General features: G+C 38.1%; 1 protein-coding gene across 1 annotated transcript in view; it reads right to left on the bottom strand.

The window, feature by feature from the left end:
• CFAP54 (cilia and flagella associated protein 54) overlaps nucleotides 1–21,533 on the bottom strand; it is a 324,333-nt gene that overhangs the window by 37,739 nt on the left and 265,061 nt on the right. The window contains exons 64-65 of the mRNA XM_052640302.1: nucleotides 19,938–20,111; nucleotides 1,717–1,823 (exon numbers count right to left, since the gene is read on the bottom strand). Coding sequence (XP_052496262.1) covers nucleotides 1,717–1,823; nucleotides 19,938–20,111 — 281 coding nt within the window. The remainder of the gene's footprint in view (nucleotides 1–1,716; nucleotides 1,824–19,937; nucleotides 20,112–21,533) is intronic.

Below are 21,533 nucleotides of genomic sequence, written 5' to 3'. Positions count from 1 at the left end.
CCTTCCCCTATAAGAGCCTCAGTGACAGGGGTGTGTCCCTAACTGTAGTCACCCTACTGTTGATCATAAACACCCCAAAATCAAGAGTGTTTTGTAGTTTATAAGAAAAGAATCCTGTCAGTTTCATTACATTCTGTTCTGCAGAAATTATAATCTTCTTCATCATGCAGTTCTAAAAAATAAATCCTGCTATGTTTTGGATGTACAAGGTAAGAGCAGAATTGGGCATGACTTAGTGACCTGAACAACAACAAAGGCAGGAGCATGATTTCCCACTGTTGTGGCTTAATGGTGCTGGTATAGTCTTATGTCTAAGATTCTCTGCCATTTCACTGGAAAATAAACAAAAAATGGAAAAGAAAGTTGACTGAATAACTGAAAGTATGCCAGCTCTTGAAACATCTCTTGTTTTATTCCCTTTCATGGTGAGGCCAGGAAGTCTTTGCAAATGGAAATCAGGAAGCAGGAACCAGACTCTCCTCCTCGGAAGGACGGAGAAGCACCAAGTCTCCATTCACTGAGCACTTAGTAGGTGGTGAACAGGGGGAGGAGCCGAGGCTGACAAGTGCAGGAGGCTGTGAAGAAACTTGACATCTGCCCAGTGCTTTTGGTTTTACAAAGTATATGCATATATGATACATGCATGTGACGCATATGCATATACTGTCTGTCTTGATCCCAAGAATAACCCCCAAAGGCAAAGTATTATTTCCATCTCAGAAATGAGAAAATGGAATGGGTTAGGCTTAAGGTAACAAGAGTAACAAATAGTGGAATCACAACTAAATTAACTAAGCAAAGAAAAAAACTGAAAACAAACAAGGAATTGAATAAGGTGAGATTAGAAGAGACAGAATCCTGGCATGAGTGAAAGTTAAAGAGTCTCCATCCACTGTAGGATGAAGAGGGAGGTAAATAATGTGGTTGATCCAGAGACTTTTGATGGGGGAACAGATAGGATTGGCCAACGTATAGGACTGGGCAGAGAGGGAAGGATGAGGCTAGGATGGGGATGGAGTTTGGGCTTAATTACAACTTAATACAGAGTCACATTAAGTTATTTTTAAAACACACCCTAAACTACAGGCAAAACTACAGACAACATCTTTGTACTCTCTGTGATCTGTTTATGAAGTACTAGGAACTGTTACTCCAATAATTTGTTGTGCTTAGTTGCTCAGTCGTGTCCGACTCTCTGCGACCCCATGGACTGCAGTCCACCAGGCTCCTCTATCCATGGGGATTCTCCAGGCAAGGATACTGGAGTGGGCTTCCCTGCCCTCCTCCAAGGGATCTTCCTAACCCAGGGATCAAACCCAGGTCTCTCACACTGCAGGCGAATTCTTTACCTTCTGAGCCACCAGGGAAACCCCACAATACTAGGACAATACTCCAACACAATACTCCAGCAATACTAGGTCCTATTATTATTCTTATTTTATTGATAAAGAGACTGAGGCACACAGAAGTTAAGTAGTCTGGTCAAGGATACTAAGATAGGGAAGGCCACAAGTGGCATGTGAACCAAAGCAGACTGAAGTCAGAGTTCATGCTCTTAACCACTGAAATATCATACTTCTCTAAGTAAAAGGAAGATTCTTCCAAAAATGTCTTCCAAAAGTTTTCCTGGATTTACCTTGTATATTACTGAAACAGCCAACCTTATGAAAACATCAGAAAAGAGGTTAGAATTGCAGATAATCCATCTTTACTTGCCTTTTTAGTGGAACCCAGAAAGAGCCTACGTACACACTGTTGCAAGCAGTAGATGCAACATCAGAAATATTCAGGGGCTTCATATTATATGCATACAACAATAAAACCTGTAAGAAAATGAAAAGGCATCTCAAATGTGACATCAAAATTACACTCCACCTCAAAAACTACAGCATTGGTTCTCAAAACAATGTCATTATACTTTAAAAGGCTTTTCTTTGAAAGAGAAAAAATGAAGCTTTTCCCCCCAAATCATTTTAAAGAGAAATGATATGAACAAGAATTGTGCAAAGGTTATGAAATGAAAATAAATGCTAGTTGGTACTAAGATTATATTATTTTTGAAGACTGACGCTTCATACTGCAGTTAAGTTTAAATTTTAGCCCTTGAAGGTCCTCTGCAACAAGTTCTAATATATACCTGGTGAATATCCAGCTTGGTTTCCTGTTCCTTCTCAATATGCCCCTTTCCCCATCGGTGGTCTTGGCTACTTTTGTTCACTCAGGCAATTCCCTTCTTCTCTTTGTGCATGCAATCCACACACAATTTTTCAGTCCCCACCTCTAAGATGAAACATCTCCTAATGACTCGTGCTTTAGTAATTTACCTAATGTTTGAACTCTTGACAGTTCTTAGAGTCAGTCCTACACTCTACGGCACCTCTTTATAATGAATTCACAGCATTTGAGATTCAGAGAAACTTAGAGGTGGTCCACTCTAAGTCCTTCATTTTAGATGTAAGAAAGCTGTGCCCCAGAGTTGGTGATCAAAATTGACTAATTAAGTACATTCATTTACCTCTGGTTCCTCTCTAGTCAAACTAAAGTGAGCGTAAAGGGATGTGGGAAATTCCCTGGCAGTCCAGTGGTTAGAATTCTGCATTTCCACCACGGGTGGCATAGGTTTGATCCCTATGAGGAGTCAGGGAACTAAGATCCTGCAGTCTCCCAATATGAATTAAGAATAAAAAAATTCCTTAAAGTCATAAATTCACAAAGACAGAAACAAAAGAGAAAATGAAGTAGATGAGAGACAGAAGCAATGCTGTGAAAGCACCTGGAAGAGCATAGCTGAGTCAGCAGAGAGGAAAGGTGGTGTCCCACCTGGCCTCAGAGGGGCTGCCGATGACAAGCATGACCAAGAACCTCAACAGCCTCAGGAATAATCTCCCTCCCATCCCTTCTCGGAGCCCTTGCAACCAGGAGACTCCCTTCCTCCTTTTCTGCCTCTTCTACGCTGGCTGAACTTCTTTCACTTTTCTCACTGTTGAGGTTAAATCAAAGAAGAGCTACAGGATGCAGACATAGAGAACAGAGTTGTGGACTCAGTGAGGGAAGCAGAGGGTGGGATGAATTGAGAGAGTAGCACTGAAATATACAAATTACCATATGTAAAATAGAAAGCCAGTGGGAATTTGCTCTGTGATGCAGGGAGCTCAGATCAGGCTCTCTGTGACAGCCTCGAGGGGTGGAATGGTGTGGGAGAGAGGTTCAGGAGTGGGGAGACATATGTATACTTATGGCTGAATCATGCTGATGTATGGCAGAAACCAACACAATTTGTAAAGCAGTTCTCCTCCAATTAAAAATTTTAGAAAAAGATCTATGCTCAGGAAGGACATTAGTCCAGGAATGAAAGGCTGAATTGAAAATATTGATAAGTGAAAGTCAGTATTTTGAATAAGAGGCATCCCTTTATCCCACTCTAGCCCCTACCCAGAATGTAGAAAACCAAGCAGGAATCTAAAAGATCCTCTTTGGAAAAATTTACCAGATAAAGAGAAGACAACTTCAGATCTAACATTCCAGGATCCTCCAATGAAATTGCTAGCTCAGTTACACTGCAGTGAGGCCAAAAGTCCATAAGCCTGACTAAATCTGATTCTCATTTTCTCAAACATGAGTGAACAGCCAAGGGTCACTAGACATGAAATGAAAGGTAGAGACCAGAACTAATGTAATACAGGGACTTGGAGAATCAGATACAGGACAGAGAGCAGAAGAAAATGTCAATGAAACCATAATTAATATCCTTAGACAGAAAAAGGCCAATGTTGCATCTACAAAATAAGAACACAATGCTATTAAAATGGAACAGAGAATAAGCACTCTTAAATTAAAAATATATAGATATATATGATCTGGGATGACCCAGAGAGATGATATGGGGAGGGTGGTGGGAGGGGGGTTCAGGATTGGGAACTCATGTACACCCATGGCAGATTCATGTCAATGTATGGCAAAACCAATACAGTATTGTAAAGTAAAAAAAAAAATTAAAAATTAAAAAATATATATATGATCATAACAACTAATCAATAAAAGATTACTGAAATATAAAGTTAAATATATCTCCCCCCAAATAAACCTAAATTTAAAAACATAAATGGTGGGGAGCAGGGGAAGATGAGAAAAGTAAACATTCAATCTAATAGGCTCAATATCTGAAAAACAGAAATTCCAAAAAGTGCAGAGATCATTAGAGGGAGCAAATTATCAAAGAAACAAATCTACATGAACCAAAGAATAAACTTCATATATTGAAAGAGGCACCCTAAGGATCCAGAACAATACCCACACCAAGGTGCACCACACAACTTTAGAACACAGGGGACAGAGGGGAGATCCGCAGAGTTTGCAGAGGAAAGGCATCACAAATGAAGAACTAGGAATCAGAATGGGAACACAACTCTCAACAGCAAAGCAGAATTCCCAGAGGCAGTGAACAGCGAGTGCCTCCTACATTTTGTGGGAAAATAATTTTCAACCTAGAATTCTATGCCGAGACAACAGTGAATTAAGTATTAAAATGATGACCTTTCGTCAGGTATATAAGGTCTCTTTACTTCCTATGTAAGTGCAGGAATAATCTCAATCCATCACCACCTTGGAAACCATCTCAGAGGACTGAAATCACGGAACTGTTCCTTGACCAAAGCTGAACGGAATGTACTAGCAAGTAATTAACACAGCTCTTTTTTTGGGTGTGAAACACACCAGGAGGCTGCCTATGCCAGCTTACCAGCACTATTTTTTTTTTTGTAGAAAATACACATGTTGATTACTTACATCTGGAGTCTATTTTTATCATCACTTCTCTCATTGAATTTGGCCCCACAGTCTGGTTTTGACTACATGATCAGAGACTTAGGAAAGAATCCTCCCAAGTAAGACAGCAGCTTTCTTGAAACCAACATATCTCACCATATTTCAGTGGTTCATGACCCATAGATAGCATGTGTCCCATGTAACTGAGAGAGGACCATGCAGCTCCTCCTGGGTACCTGAGTCTCTCTAATGGTTATCTGTACTTTCTTCATCCTGCCATGCTTTATTCTTTACTAGAGCCTTCCATAGATGCAATTTGTGGAGTCTGGTGAGCTCTGAATTACCAGAACCTCCAGCACATTCTTTCTCAGGAAGATGGAAGATGTGTTCCTTTAACATGAGAAAGCAAGCCAAGACAGAGAGAAACATGGGAGCGAGGGAATCCAACTCAGACAGGAAGGAATTATTAGGAGGATGAAGAGTGGGCTCTGAAGATGATATCTGAGCCATGAAAGTAATTGGTCCAGTTTGAAGCATGTCTCTGAAGGAAAGAAAAAAGGAACTAAGAGACAAGCTGATGAGTTTGTCCACATGGAGAAGGACTGTATAGTTATTTGAAACCTTAGGAAGAATAAGAGATTCTAAAATACAGAGAATACTAAGTGAAACAAAAGTGAGGCAGGTTTCCGCCACCCCGCTGCAGGCAAGAAGACAAGAAAGGAAACAGCACCTTATTTGGCTCAGCAGTAAGTGATATTTACCTAGTCATAATCTGAACACTGACTATGGTCTAAGAATTGTGATAGGACTCAGTTAGGAGAAGGTGCAGAGAAGAAGAGTGTGTAAGGCTGATCACTTGAGAAATCATTACCTGAGCACATAATTTAGTTAAATGGGAGAAAGCAAAACAACCAAACAAAACAGTTGAAAGAGTTTGAAGCAATTGCATCCGAGGAGAGAGATTCACAGAGAAGGAGAGCTAGACAGAGAACTGTTCTTCTTTACTCATTAAAAATATTTGACTTTTCACACTTTGGGAAATTTGACGAAACGTTTCTGAAAAGAAAATGAAATGAATCCGAGAGATTAGCTCAAGATCTCACAGTGCTTTATGGTGTTTGCTCTCAGTCTGTGTTTGTTAACCTTGACTCCCAGGCTAGCATATAAAATCTCTGAGGACAGGAGTGATATCTTGTACTTTTTTAGTAGTGCTTACAGCATCTCCTTTAACTTTTTATTTTGTGTTGGAGTATAGCTGAAGAACAGTGGTGTGATAGTTTCAGGTGCATAGCAAACAACTCGGTCATATACCTGCTACACGTTAATATCTTTATATTTCTGAAATTTCCATTAATCTGCTAAGAACTAATCAAATTCCCCAAAGCATGTTAGTTGAAAATTTTAAATAGAAGCCATGCTTTATATTGAACCCCTGATTATGGAAATGACACTCTCCCTCCTAAAACTGATACTTGTCAATGGTTTTGCAACACAATTTGAAGACTTCTTTACCTGAACTTAACTGAAGCCTGGCATAGATAATTGGATTCGAAGAATAAAAGCCTGAAGTCAAAATTAACTTGAATAAAATAGGGCTGTAATTAAATAATAAAGCACTAAACTCACAGAGTTGTTGTGAGCCTGAGCTCTGGAGCCAGGATACCTGGGTTTGCCTCCACCACTTACTGGCTGTGTGATCTTGGGAAAATTATGAAAACATCATGCCTCTGTGTTCTCATTTGTAAAGTAGAAGATATGGTAATCTTCATCCAACGGATCAGTGTGAGGACTGAGTCAATGTGAATTGCTTTAAGCAGTATCCAGAGCATTATTGTTGTCATTTGTAGCCCCATGATCATCCTGGCTCCTTAACCTGACCTGGGTACCTCACTTTCCATATTCTCTTAGATCTGCTGCTAATCCCAAACCAGCTTCCCATCTGATCCCCCAGCCTGTTCTCATCTAATCCACTTAGTTTTCAGTTGAGAACAGTGCTTAGTTCTATTCCCAACTTGTTTTTGCCCTCAGGGAAAAGTTATATCACCTTACATATCCAGGACTGGATTCTTCAGGAGGTAATACACCCATGAAAAATTTTCCAATGCTTCCTTATTCACTTCTGAAAAGACTTTTTGAATGAAAAAAAAGTGATGTGATTTTTTACAAACACTGAGGAATTCTATATTTAAAATTGTTTTGTGTGTACATCATGATCAACCGAGATTTATCTCAGGGATGCAAGATGACTCAGTATCATTCAATGAGATGCACCACATTAACAAATTGAAGAATAAAAATTACATGATTATCTCAATAGATGCGCAAAAAGTTTCTGACAAATTCAACATCATTTATGATGAAAAAAATTTCAACAACATGAGTATAAAAGAGAACATACCTCAACAATATAATAAAGGCCATATATGACAAACTTACAACTAACATCATGCTTTTCCTCTAAGTTCAGGAATAAGACAAGAATGCCCACTATGACCACTTTTATTTAATATAGTGTTTGAAGTCCTAGGTACAGCAATCAGACAAGAAAAAAAGATAAATGGTATACAAATTTTAGAGGAAGAAGTAAAACTGTCACTGTCTGAAGATGACATGATACTATATATAGAAATCCTAAAGATACCAAAAGAAAAACTATTAGAACTAATATAAATGAAATTCAATGAAGCTTCAGAATACAAAATTAATATACAGAAATATGTTGCATCTCTATACACTAGCAATGAACTATTAGAAGGAGTAAAGAATCCTATTTACAATTTCATCAAAAAGAATAAAATACCTAGGAATAGATCTAACCAAGGAGGTAAAAGAAAGATCTGCACTCAGAAAACTATAAGACATTGATAAAAAGAAACTGAAAACAACAGAAACAAATGGAGAGATAAACTGTGTTCACGAACTGGAAGAATTAAAACTGTTAAAATGACCATATTACCCAAGACAACCTATAGATTCAATGTAATCTCTATTGAAAGACCAATGGAATTTTTCACAGAACTAGGACAAATGGGGAAACAATGGAAACAGTGAGAGATTTTATTTTTGGGGGGCTCCAAAATCACTGCAGATGGTGACTGAAGCCATGAAATTAGAAGACACTTGCTCCTTGGAAGAAAAACTATGACCAACCTAGACAGCATATTAAAAAGCAGAGACACAACTTTACCAACAAAGGTCTGTCTAGTCAAAGCTATGGTTTTTCCAGTAGTCATGTATGGATGTGAGAGTTGGACTATAAAGAAAGCTGAGCACCAAGGAATTGATGCTTTTGAACTGTGTTGTTGGAGAAGACTCTTGAGAGTCCCTAGGACCGCAAGGAGATCCAACCAGTCAATCCTAAAGGAAATCAGTCATGAATATTCATTGGAAGGACTGATGCCGAAACTCCAATACTCTGGCCACCTGATGTGAAGAACTGACTCGTTGGAAAAGATCCTGATGATGGGAAAGATTGACGGCAGGAGGAGAGGGGGACGACAGAGGATGAGATGGCTGGATAGCAATCAACACAATGGACATGAGTTGGAGTAGCCTTTGGGAGTTGGCGATGCACAGGGAAGCTTGGTGTGCTGCCGTCCATGGGATTGCAAAGAGTTGGACATGATTGAGCAACTGAACTGAACTGAATCTTGATAAATAAGAACAAAGCTGGAGATATCATGCTGCCTGATTTCAAATCCTACTACAAGGCTATATCAATCAAAACAGAATGGAACTGGCACAAAAACAGACACAGAGATCAATGAAACAGAATAGAGAGCCCAGAAATAAACCCACACCTATATGGTTAATTAATCTACAACAGAAGGCAAGTATATACAACGGGAAAATGACTACTTCAATAAATAGTGCTCAGAAAACTGGACAACTACATGCAAAAGAATTAAACTGGACTATTCTCACACTATATATACACATAAACTCAAACTCAAGTGGATTAAAGACTTAAATGTAAGACCTGAAACCATAAAACTTCTAGAAGAAAACATCTGTAATATGCTCTTTGATATTGGCCTTAGCAATATTTTTTTGAATCTGGCAAATTATATATCTGGTAAGACATTAGCATTCAAACTATACAAAGAACTCAGGCAATTCAACCTCAAAAAAAAAAAGCAACAAATTAGCACCCTGGTTAAAAACTGGACATCTGAGAGGATCTCAGACATTTTTTCAAAGAAGACACACTGATGGTCAACAGGCATGTGAAAAATTGCTCAGCATCAAAAATTTTTAGGGAAATGCAGATCAAAACCACAGAAAGATATCATCTCACACCTAAAAGGGCAGCTATTATAAAAAAGACAACAGATAACAAGTGTTGATGAGGATGTGGAGAAAAGGGAACTCTGAAGCACTCCTGGTAGAAATGTAAACTGGTACAGCCACTAGAAAAAAAAATTTTTTTTAATTAAAGATAGATCTACCATAGGATCCAACAATCCCACCTCTGCAAAAAATGCTAATTCAAAATTATATACATACCAATGAAAATTGTATATTTCTCAGCCATAAAAATACTGAGATCTTGCCATTCTGGACAACATGGATAGACCTAGAGGGTATTATGCTAAGTGAAATAAGTCAGATGGAGAAAGACAAATATGACAAGATTTCATTTATATGTGGAATCTAAAAAACATGACGAAACATAACAAAACAGATTCATAGATACAGAGAATAAACTTCTGGTCATCAGAGGGAGAGGGGTTGGGGGATGAGTGAAATAGTTGAGGGAGATTAACAGCTACAAACTTTCAGTTACAAAATAAATAAGTCAGAGGGATATAATATGCAACGTAGGAAATATAGTCAATCATATTGTAACAACTTTGTATGGTGACAGATGGTAACTAGACTTTTCATGGTGATTGTTTTATGATGTATAAAAATATGAAATCCTTATGCTGAAACTAATATAGTATTAGAAATAAATTATATTTTACTTTAAAAAAAAATTGTCTTGTCCTTACAGCCCAGGAACAGTGAAAGAAGAATCTACTTTCCACTTCCATTAGATTGAGCTGGTCTGTAATTTCCTCGTCTTGATGTCTTAATCACCCAACAAAATGCTTGGCACACAGTATGCACTCAATAAATTCTTTATTAATTAGTAAGCAATTAGTTATATGCATTTTATATAGAAATTAACATTTAAAATGAAAAGACCTAGGTTTGCATTCTTTTTTGTCACTAATGAGCTGTGACATTGGTTATTTTACCCCTATGGAACTTTGTTTCTCATCTGTAAAATGAGAATGTTGCTTAGGTATTCTAGCTTCCTTTCAGTTCTGACATTTGACTTGGGTGGGACCAAAAGAAATCAGAGGTTACCAGTGGAGCCCACTATATGAATTGGCAATAGAATACTTCTTGGAGAGTCATCATTAGAGTATAAGTGCATTGGTAGCACCAGTTTAGACTGGTGTTTCTCAAACTTGAAAGTGCATACATTTTAGAATGTACGAGTAAAATGCATACTCTGATTCAGTGAGTCTAAAGTGAGATTCAAGATTCTGCATTTCTAATCAGCTTCCAGGGGTGCTGGTGGTTTTGGTTCCTGACCACACTCTGCAAGGGCCAGGGACTATCAGATGCCAGTTCCTGCCTCACTTATCCAGCTTTTGTCTTCCCCAGTTCCCAGAAGCTGGAGGTAATCTTGGGCCCCATATGCAGGAGCAACTCTAGTTAATCACTTAGGCAACAAGCCCCAGAATCTAGAATACCTCAGGGGAGGTCCTGGGCATCTGCATGATCTTAGTTATAGTACTCCTAATATCCAAGTTAATAACATTGAGCTTCTGCTTTTATTAAGACTTGTTAGTTTTCCCAGGAATCCTAACTCATCCTTTACTATCCAGCTAGGCCTCAGCTTGTCTTGAATGCATAGCCTGTTTGTTTGGGACCCTGAAATAGTGTCTTGCTCTCCTTAGGGGTATAAAAACCTCCAGAAAAGAGCACTAGCTCTGTATTTCTTGTTCCCAGACTTGTTGGGCTTCTGAATAAACTTATCTCCAAGAACTATTTTAGCTCTGTACAAATCTGTGTTTTCACTTGCCAGATGGAGTCTGGCAAGCTTTGCCTGATCAGACTTCTTTAACTTGATCATGCTTGTCTGCCTACCACTTTCATGGCCTCTGAAGAACATGCCTTGGGCTGTGCAACTGCCTTCAACACAATAGCCCTTGCAGTCGTTTGCATCCCTCCAGCTTAGGTCTCACAGGCCAAAAGGAAGGGCCAGCTACTGAAGCTTTATTGCCCCTCCCCTGCCCTACTTGCTCTGGCTTGCATTCCTTGAGCCTGATCAAGTTATAAACATAACTCCAGTCTCATTCTGAACCTCAAATAGGCTGGCTTGTGATCTAAAGCATCCTACCGGTTATCCTGGGTGCTAAAAATAGCAAGAATATGAGGTGCTTTAAAGCTAAAGCCCCTAAAGTGTAATTTTGAGACAAATTTGGACCATCAAACCTTTGGTCATGGTTATATCTCCTTAAGGCTAACCTGCAGTCTTCTGTCTAAATCAGCCATTCTTCACAACGCCTTTTAATGCCAGAGTCTGGGAGGTTCATTAGAACGATAGGCTCTGGCAGTCTCTTCAGTAATTGTCCTTAGGAGACACTGAAATGGTTCAAAAGATGCTTTGCTTGTAAAGAAGTTTCAGTGAATAACATGTGTGGTTCTATTATATTCTACTAAAGGTAATTCTGTTAAATAGGATAGCATAATTTATAATCCAGGGTTTCTGCATCCATGGATCCAACAACTTGTGAATCAAAAATATTTTTAAAAATTCAGAAAGTTTCAAAAACAAAAATTTGAATTTGCCATGTTCTGGCAACTATCTACATAACATTTACATCATATTAGGTTTTGTAAGTAATGGGGAGATGATTTAAAGTATACAGAAGATGTGCAGAGTGTATGTGCAAATGCTATGCCATTTTATGGGGCTTCCCAAGGGTTACTAGTGGTAAAGAACCTGCTTGCCAGTTCAGGAGACATAAGAAGTGAAGGTTCGATCCCTGGGTTGGGAAGATCTCCTGGAAAAGGGCATGGCAACCCACTCCAGTATTCTTGTCTGCAGAATCCCAGGGACAGAGGAGCCTGGTGGGGTACAGTCCATAGTGTTGCAAAGAGTCAGACATGACTGAAGCTACTTAGCACACATGTCTGCCATTTTATATGAGGGACTGGGCATCTCTGGATTTTGGTGGATATCTGAGGGGCTTCTGAACCAATCCCCTATGGATACTGAGGGACAACTGTACCTATCCCATAGAGTTGTTGTGAAGTTAATGAAGATGATACTTGTATCATCTCGTGGGATTTCATGAGCTTCACCCAGTTTTTCCAACATTAAACTCTACACTGAAGGTCTAAGATAATGAATAGATGAATGCTCACATTCAATAGTTAAATCATCAAACAAATTTCAGCATTATCTTCTGAAAACATAGACTCTTCGGTTTGAGAACATCTAGCTTTCCTAAATCAGCATTTCCTGATTGTGTTGCTGAGATTTATGGCAGCCATTGCATCTTCTATCATGACCCAATACATACATACTTATTGTCAAAGGTGGAAAAAAATGTCCCTTAACTAAGATAGGAAAACTGTGCGTTCTGTGTCTTTGCTTGTGGCTTTCAAAAATTACTCAAGCAACCTGTTTAAATTAGAATTTGTTAGTTGGTGCTCCATTTCTAATCTCTGTCTGACACCAGTTCATGGGTCCATGCTAATTGTCAGATGTGATTGTTGATGCATGAAACCTTGTTATTCTAATTATCAGCCACAGATGCAGTCTGAGCATTAACTCCCCCAGATCATCCTGCCCTAGACTGATAGGGATGTGATATTTCTATAGCCTTGTGAAATGAACTTTATGCTTTGTTCCTCATTTCTTAAAACTAACTGTTGGGGTAAACAATCTGTTTCCCAACCATGTCAGCCTTCTGTTTCCAGACCCTTTCTGAATGGAAATCCTCTTTTATCACTCTGTTGGTTCTCTTGTCAGCCAGTAAACAAATTCTTCAGAATGCTGAACGTCAATCTAGAAATGCTCTTTTTAACAGAATCTATCCTGAAACAAATGTTTCAGAAAACACTTCCACTAACTGTATGTGGTGCATTCTGATATTGCCTTCTTATATTTAATTTCTTTTTTAAAAAAATACTACTCGTGACCCACTCTATTGACTCCATGACCCATGAGGATTCTTGGAATGGTGATTTGAAAACTACTGCACTAAATTCCCCCGAAAGAGACCACAGATTTTTTATTTTAAAATGCATATGGAATATCTGGCACGGATTGAACATGAAAAGGGTGGGAAGGCGAGTACTTTCAAAATATGAGAAACAGCTTTAAATGTTTCTGGGAAGTGAGGTGTTAAAGTTTCTCTTTTTTTGTATGGGTAGGAGGGATAGATAACAGACTCGGAGTTAGCCCTAGGTTGCCAGCCTAGAGAAGCAGAATGGAGGGGCTGTTGGGAGAAGCTGTGCTTGAGAATAAATAAAGGGTGGGCTCTGGAGGTTTTACCATCTGACACAGGTCACATGAGTCAAGGAGCAGCAGAAGCTACCAGAGGCACTGCTAGAGGGGACAGCACTCAAGAGCTGGGAAGTGCAGGAGCAGTCCATTGCAGGAGGCAAAAAAAAAAAAAAAAAGATAAAAAGTGCTGAACAGGGCAAAAATATACGGGAAATGTTTCATGGGAAAGAGCCCAAGGCCCTTCTTAGAGACAGCAGAAATCAAAAGAATGCTATAGTGGAAGCTTCCTCTGCAAAAGGTGATAGTGACCGATTGTCCCATTTTTCAAAGCTTGACCCCTCTTCAAGACTCCCAGAATTGGAATCACTGGTCCGACTCCAAAGATTTCAGGCACTGATACTGAACTGCTCCCAAATACTTGCCCACCTCTCCTCCTGCTCCCCAGTTAGCCCTACTGCAAACATCTATACACATGTAAGAACATAGACGTGGATAAAGATACAGAATTAAAGATAATAAACATTAAAATGAGTTATGCTTGTGATACAAATTTTTAAACAGCATTCAGAGAAGAATTAAGTTTTTTCTCCTGTTTGCTATACACTTCAGTTTTGCTGGTTATTCAGATTATACTCTCTTCTGTACAACATTGGCACCTGAAGCATCTCTAGGGAAATATTGCTGGTACACTTTAAAAGGTGCTTTAAAAATGATGCTTACTGAGTGTATCACATGTATATTTGAAGTTATTACACTTTAAAATAGTGTAATAATATTAAAGTTACATAATAATAAATGACAACTACTATTTAGGTTCAGTTCAGTTCAGTTACTCAGTTGTGTCCGACTCTTTGCAACCCCATGAATCGCAGCATGCCAGGCCTCCCTGTCCATCACCAACTCCTGGAGTTTACCCAAACTCATGTCCATCAAGTCAGTGATGCCATTCAGCCATCTCATCCTCTGTCGTCCCCTTCTCCTCCTGCCCCCAATCCCTCCCAGCATCAGAGTCTTCCAATGAGTCAACTCTTTGCATGAGGTGGCCAAAGTATTGGAGTTTCAGCTTTAGCATCATTCCTTCCAAAGAAATCCCAGGGTTGATCTCCTTCAGAATGGACTGGTTGGATCTCCTTGCAGTCCAAGGGACTCTCAAGAGTCTTCTCCAACACCACAGTTCAAAAGCATCAATTCTTCGGCACTCATCTTCCTTCATAGTCCAACTCTCAACATCCATACATGACTACTGGAAAAACCATAGCCTTGACTAGACGGACCTTAGTTGGCAAAGTAATATCTCTGCTTTTGAATATGCTATCTAGGTTTGTCATAACTTTCCTTCCAAGGAGTAAGTGTCTTTTAATTTCATGCCTGCAGTCACCATCTGCAGTGATGTTGGAGCCCCCAAAAACAAAGTCTGACACTGTTTCCACTGTTTCCCCATCTATTTCCCAGGAAGTGATGGGACCAGATGCCACGATCTTAGTTTTCTGAATGTTGAGCTTCAAGCCAACTTTTTCACTCTCCTCTTTCACTTTCATCAAGAGGCTTTTTATTCCTCTTCACTTTCTGCCATAAGGGTGGTGTCATCTGCATATCTGAGGTTATTGATATTTCTCCCAGCAATCTTGATTCCAGCCTGTGCTTCTTCCAGCCCAGCGTTTCTCATGATGTACTCTGCATATAAGTTAGGTTACGTTTACACAATTAGGGCTTTCCTGGTAGGTCAGACGGTAAAGAACTCGCCTGCTAATGCAGGAGATATAAGAGACACAGGCTTGATCTCTGGGTCAGGAAGATCCCCTGGAGAAGGGAATGGCAACACACTCCAGTATTCTCGCTGGGAGAATTCCATGGACAGAGGAGCCTGGTGGTCTACAGTCAATGGGATCACAAAGAGTTAGACACAACTGAGTGACTAACACATTTACACAATTATCTCTGGGGTACTCATGACACAGAAAACTTAACTCATCTACCAAAGGTCACAAAATTACTAAGTATAATAACAGAACTGGGATTCAAAACAGGAGTTTTATCTGTCCCATTCTGAGGGCTCTAGAACCTGTGTTCTTAACCACTACACTAATGAAAGCAAACTAAATAAAAAGAAGACCATTCCTAGTAAAACTGCACAAAGATAGCCTCCAAAGTGGTTCATCAAAGAAGTCAGAATATTTTTTAAAGCAACAGCAATTTGACTCTTAAGAGCAACACTGGAAATGAGTAAGTAACACTTTCAATGTACTAAAAGATAATAATTTCCAAGCTTGAATTCTCTACTCCATAAAAATTTATTTCCTAGATAATGTAAAACAATGACATTTGTCAGGCAAACAAAAATTGAGAGTGTTTGCCTTCAGAAGATGCTCACCAAAAGAAATTTCAAAATATATACTTCAACAGAAAGAAGTGATCCTAAATGGAAAGTCTAAAATGCAAGAGGGAATAGAAAGCAAAGCAAATGTTGAATATATAGAAAATTCTAAAGGAAAATAACTCTTGTATAAAATAAAAATAATATTATCTTGGTTACTAAAAAGAAAATGTACAATAATATAAGTCATTATAGGAATAAAGACGTTATTCATTGACTTTAAAATTGGTAAGTATGTATGTTGTCCTGAGGGGTAACCACAAAAAGCACAGCAAAAACGTGCATAATTTCAAAATTCAGAGAGTAAAAATGAATGAGAAAAATAATAAATCCCAAAATGAGAGAAAGACAGAAAACTGAGAGAAGTAATAGTTTAAAATAATATGGTAGATTTCAAAACAAATAGAGTAGCATTTATATTAACTATGAATGGATTACCTTTGCTAGTCAAACTACAATGTTGTCAGACTGCATTTTAAAATATCCAAGCATATATTTTTATTTAAAAATACAACTAAAACACAAGGACAAAAAAGGGTTGAAAGCAAAAGGTTGGAAAAAGAAATACTGTGAAAATAATAACCACGAGAAAGTCATTTTCCTCTAGTAATATCAGACAAGGCAGACTTTATGAGGAAAAAAGCATTCTTATGAAAAGGTCAGAAGTCACTTCAAAACGACAAAATACTGAAATCGCCAAGAAGTCACAACACTTGTCAACCTGATTGTACCTAAGAGCAAAGCCTCCGATTACATAAAGCAAAACTTGACAGAACGACAAGAAAAAACTAAAACAACAACAATCTCAGTGACAGAATTAAATGGTAAAATCTCTTGAATACATAGGTTTGAATTGTACAGGTCCTACTTTATGAGAATTTTTTTCAATAAATACATACTATTATACTATTATACACAATCCATGGTTGGCTGAATCCACAAATGTGGATGTGGAAAGCCAACTGTAAAGTTACACATAGATTTTTTATCTGTGTGGAAGGCCAGCACCCTGACTCTTATGTTTTTCAAGGGTCAACGGTTCTTGATTTAAAAAAAATAAGAAGCGAAACAAAAATAGAAAAGTCAGTAAGGATACAGAGTACCTGAATAAGACTACACAGACTGACCTATTGCACATATATCAACACTGCCTCAACAATTGAGGAGAGCACATTCTTTTTAAGAGCAGTGGAATATTTACACAATAAACATTTCCTGGTAAAAAAAAAGCAAGTTTCATATACAATATCATATAGAATATTTTTTATTAACACAGAACAAAATAATCTAGGAATAAATAACAAAAGATAACTAGAAAAACTTCATATAGTTAGTAATTTCAGAAACATGTTGAAATGACTTGTAAGTCAAAGAAGAAATCATATTGGAAGTTTAAAAAGTTATTTTTTACTGAAAGATGATGACAATACTATAATAAAAACTTGTAGGATGAAGCCAAAGCAAAATTTAGAGAGAAACTGATAGCCTTAAATGCATAGATTAAGAAAGAAAGGACTAAAGATTGAGCTAAACATCTATCTCAAGAAGTCAGTTAGGAAAAGAAGACACATACACACATTAAAAAAAAAACAGCAGAAGAAAGATATATAGGATTAATGAAATAAAATTAATTAATGAGAAATCTCTGGTGACAATAACCAAGAAAAAATGCACAGATAAGCAATATAAGGTTTCAAAGGTGCACTTCAGCTACAAACACACTGATTGGTTAAAAAGATGAGCATGCGTGCTTAGTCGCTCAGTCGTGTCTGACTCTTTGCAACTTCATGCACTGTAGCCCACCAGACTCCTCTGTCCATGGGATTCTCCAGGCACGAACACTAGAGTGGGTAGCTATTGCCTTATCCAAAAAGATGAGATAAATTTTAAATAAAATGGAAAAATTCCTAGAAAATGAAACTTTAGACAAAACTGACCCAAGAAGAAATAGAAAACCCCAATGTTCTGTCACAGGGGTGACAGTTAAAATACTTAAAACTTGTTTTGACACATGCACTTACCATTGGAACAGATATTAGCCCAACCAGAACTGACACCAGGTCTGAAAACCAGCACGTTGTTAGTACTATTGCTTAAAGACTGCCTCTAACTATGGAGAATTATATCTCTAGTCTTATATTGCCTCACAACAAAAACATAAGTGCTTTACTTTGATAAACTCTTAGCAAGTATCTGAGAAAAAGGGTTACTCCAAACTTACAACCCTGGACTGTGTGGATCACAACAAACTGTGGAAAATTCTTAAAGAAATGGGAATACGAGACTACCTTACCTGCCTTCTGAGAAATCTGTATGCAGGTCAAGAAACAACAGTTAGAGTCGGACATGGAACAACAGACTGGCCCCAAATTGGGAAAGGAATACGTCAAGGCTGTTTATTGTCACCCTGCTTATTTAACTTATATCCAGAGTACATCATGAGAAATGCCTGGCTGGATGAAGCACAAGCTGGCAGATGACACCACCTTTATGGCAGAAAGCAAAGAACTAAAGAGCCTCTTGATAAAAGTGAAAGAGGAGAGTGAAAAAGTTGGTTTAAAACGCAACATTCAAAAGACTAAGATCATTGCATCCAGCCCCATCACTTCATGGCAAATAGATGGGGAAATAAGGGAAACAGTGACAGACTTTATTTTGCGGGGCTCCAAAATCAGATGGTGACTGCAGCCATGAAATTAAAAGATGCTTGCTGCTTGGAAGAAAAGCTATGACCCACATAGACAGCATATTAAAAAGCAGAGACATTACTTTACCAACAAAGGTCCGTCTAGTCAAAACTATGGTTTTTCCAGTAGTCATGTATGGATGTAAGAGTTTGGCTATAAAGAAAGCTGAGCACCAAAGAACTGACACTTTTGAACTATTGTGTTGGAGAAGACTCTTGAGAGTCCCTTGGACTGCAAGGAGATCCAACCAGTCCATCCTAAAGGAAGTCAGTCCTGAATATTCATTGGAAGGACTGATGCTGAAGCTGAAACTCCAATACTCTGACCACCTGAAGCGAATAACTCACTCATTGGAAAAGACTCTGATGCTGAGAAAGATTGAAGCCAGGAGGAGATGGGGACAACAGAGGATTAGATACTTGGATGGCATCACCAACTCGATAGACATGAGTTTGAACAAGTCTGGGAGTTGGTGATGGACAGGGAAGCCTGGCATGCTGCAGTCCATGGGGTAGCAAAGAGTTGGATACAGCTGAATGACTGAACGGAATCGAGTTCAGTGGTAAAGAATTTGCCTACCATGCAGAAAATGCAAGAGTCTCCCGTTCGATCCCTGGGTCAGGAAGATCCCCTGGAGAAGGAAATGGCAACCCACTCCAGCATTCTTGCCTGGAGAATCCCCATAAACAAAGAAGCCTGGCGGGCTACATTCCCTGGGATGGCAAGAGTCAGACACAACTTAACAACTGTATCACCACCACAAACTTACACAAACTTCACCATTGAACAGAAAACCATGATTTTATTTATCAATGAATTTTATGAGCCTAACAAAAGCCTCATACAGAAAATATCTGACAAAGATAGCACAAAAAGGAAAAATTATAGCCCAATATTACTCTTGAGTGAAAGTCACTCAGTTGTGTCCAGCTCTTTGTGACCCCATGGACTATACAGTCCATGGAATTCTCCAGGCCAGAATACTGGAGTGGATAGCCTTTCCCTTCTCCACAGGATCTTCCCAACCCAGGGATCGAACCTAGGTCTCCCACATTGCAGGTGGATTCTTTACCAGCTGAGCCACAAGGGAAGCCCCATTTCTCTTGAAAACAGTGGCAAAATTCATTAGGAAACATTAGCCAACCAAATCCAATAAAATTAATACATCATGGCCAATTTCAGGAGCACATGGTTGATTTAACTTATATAATCAACTACCATATTAAAAGAGATCAGTCATAAAGTCAGCTTAATAGATACAGTAAAATAGTCACGAAAAAACTTTCTGTCAAAGTGGAAGTAGGAAAAAATCTCCTTAATGTGATAAAGGATAACTGTAAGAAAACATTAAATGTCACATATAATGTTGATACACAAAAGTTTCTCTTTAAGTCCAGGAAAAAGGAAAATGATCAACAGGAATCAGACATTCTCAAGATTTCTTAGTTACTTGCACAGTTATTTTACTAGACAATATAGATTCTAAATTGCTATACATTTCTGTTTATATGATTAGAGGATATTCTCTACTCTTATAATGGCTCTGTTAAACTTTACATCCAAATCTAAGATTTAGCTTTGTAATTATATTACATACCATAGGTTCTGTTTCCTTTGGAGGTTTTTCCAGGGGAGGAATGTACCACTGAAAACAAAGTTCTTTGTTTACAGCTTGTGTTGCCACAACTGATGGCACAGAGTCTCCATACAATGGGCTGGTAACGCTCTTTAATGATAAATCGGAGTGTAGAGAAGCATCAGTTACTCCTGTCTGGGGAACAAACAGAAACACTCACTTTATTGCTGGCAATGAATGTATTCAATATTTAAGACATTCATTCAATTTTCATTCAATAGTGGCTATACTGGAAAACTCTGGGAATCATCTCAGCTTGCTTTATGGATGTAGGTCTTAAAAACCTCCCAATTACCACAGAGAAGATTCTTCTGTGGAAAAAAAAATATGCTTCAAAACCCAGTGGACTCAACAAATGTCTTCCACTTTGGTGAATATCCAAGAGTAACGATCTAGAGGGGAAATATCAGCGCTATCACTTCAGTCTCAAGATCACCATAGCGTCTAAGAACATCTACTTTTCTTCTGGTTTATTCATTGGTGTATATATACTAAGGGTTTGGTTACAATTTATTATCTGCTTTCCAACAGCATTTTCTTTGTAGTACCTTATGAAAAATAATACACAGTTTTTGCTGTAAGAGGTCAAAATCCATTACTTTCATTCCCCCTTTAAATGAATATGGCTGGTTTGCAAGTTTAGTCTTGGTTAATCTGGGCCCAGCTCATTTGATAGAACTTGGTCGCTGAATCAGGAGTTTTCAAGAAGCATAAATGTATAAACTACAATTGGTGATTTCATAAAATATTTACTTAGTTCCTCAAGGTAGCTAAAAAAATGTAAAGCATGATTGCTGTTAACAAAAGTAGAGTCTAGCCAGAAAGATAATAATAATGATAATAATATCTCACTTCTAAAAAGGACTTTCTTCAGTGGAGTGTAAACTATTTCAAAATTAAATTCTCATTAGTCCCAAGATTACAGTGTGGTAACTGGAAAGCAATTCTTCTACTAAATCTTGTCCTCCAAAGGCACTAAAGGTTTGGTGACCAAGGGGAACATGTCAGTGACTGTAAAGAAAGGCCTGGTGTTTCTGTAAGACTCTCTACCTTCCATTTCTAAGCCTATTCAAGATACAACTGAAGACTGTCAATGCAAAGTTCTTCAAAATAATATAAAAAGAGAAATAAATACACTGACCTTTCTGGTTGTCTACTGATAAAAGAAAAAAATATGTCTTGACTGAAAGGTAATACTAAAGGTGAAAACTATTTTAAAATGTCTAGAGACTGTCATAAAAGGATATGATAACCCAGAATCCTCATTTATTAGCACTAGGATACTAAAAGCATGACCAACATGCACAATAAATAAAATTATTAACTCTATGTCAGGCAGTTCACCAAAAAATCAGGTAAATAATTGATTCAGGAAAAAAATGTTCATTTTTTTCATATTTGAGTGCCTTTCAGAGCTCTGACAACTATTTTAGAAAAGAATTCATATTTAATAACTAGCTAAGTGGAGAAAAATAAAAAGTAAATACCTTCTATGTCAACATATATATAGTGTTTATTTACACAATAGCATAATAATAATGAACTGCAACAGAAATC

This window comes from Budorcas taxicolor, chromosome 5, assembly GCF_023091745.1.
Source record: "Budorcas taxicolor isolate Tak-1 chromosome 5, Takin1.1, whole genome shotgun sequence".
Lineage (NCBI taxonomy): Eukaryota > Metazoa > Chordata > Mammalia > Artiodactyla > Bovidae > Budorcas > Budorcas taxicolor.
Note: the sequence above shows the minus strand (reverse complement) of the source record. Positions and strands in the feature narration are given on the sequence as shown.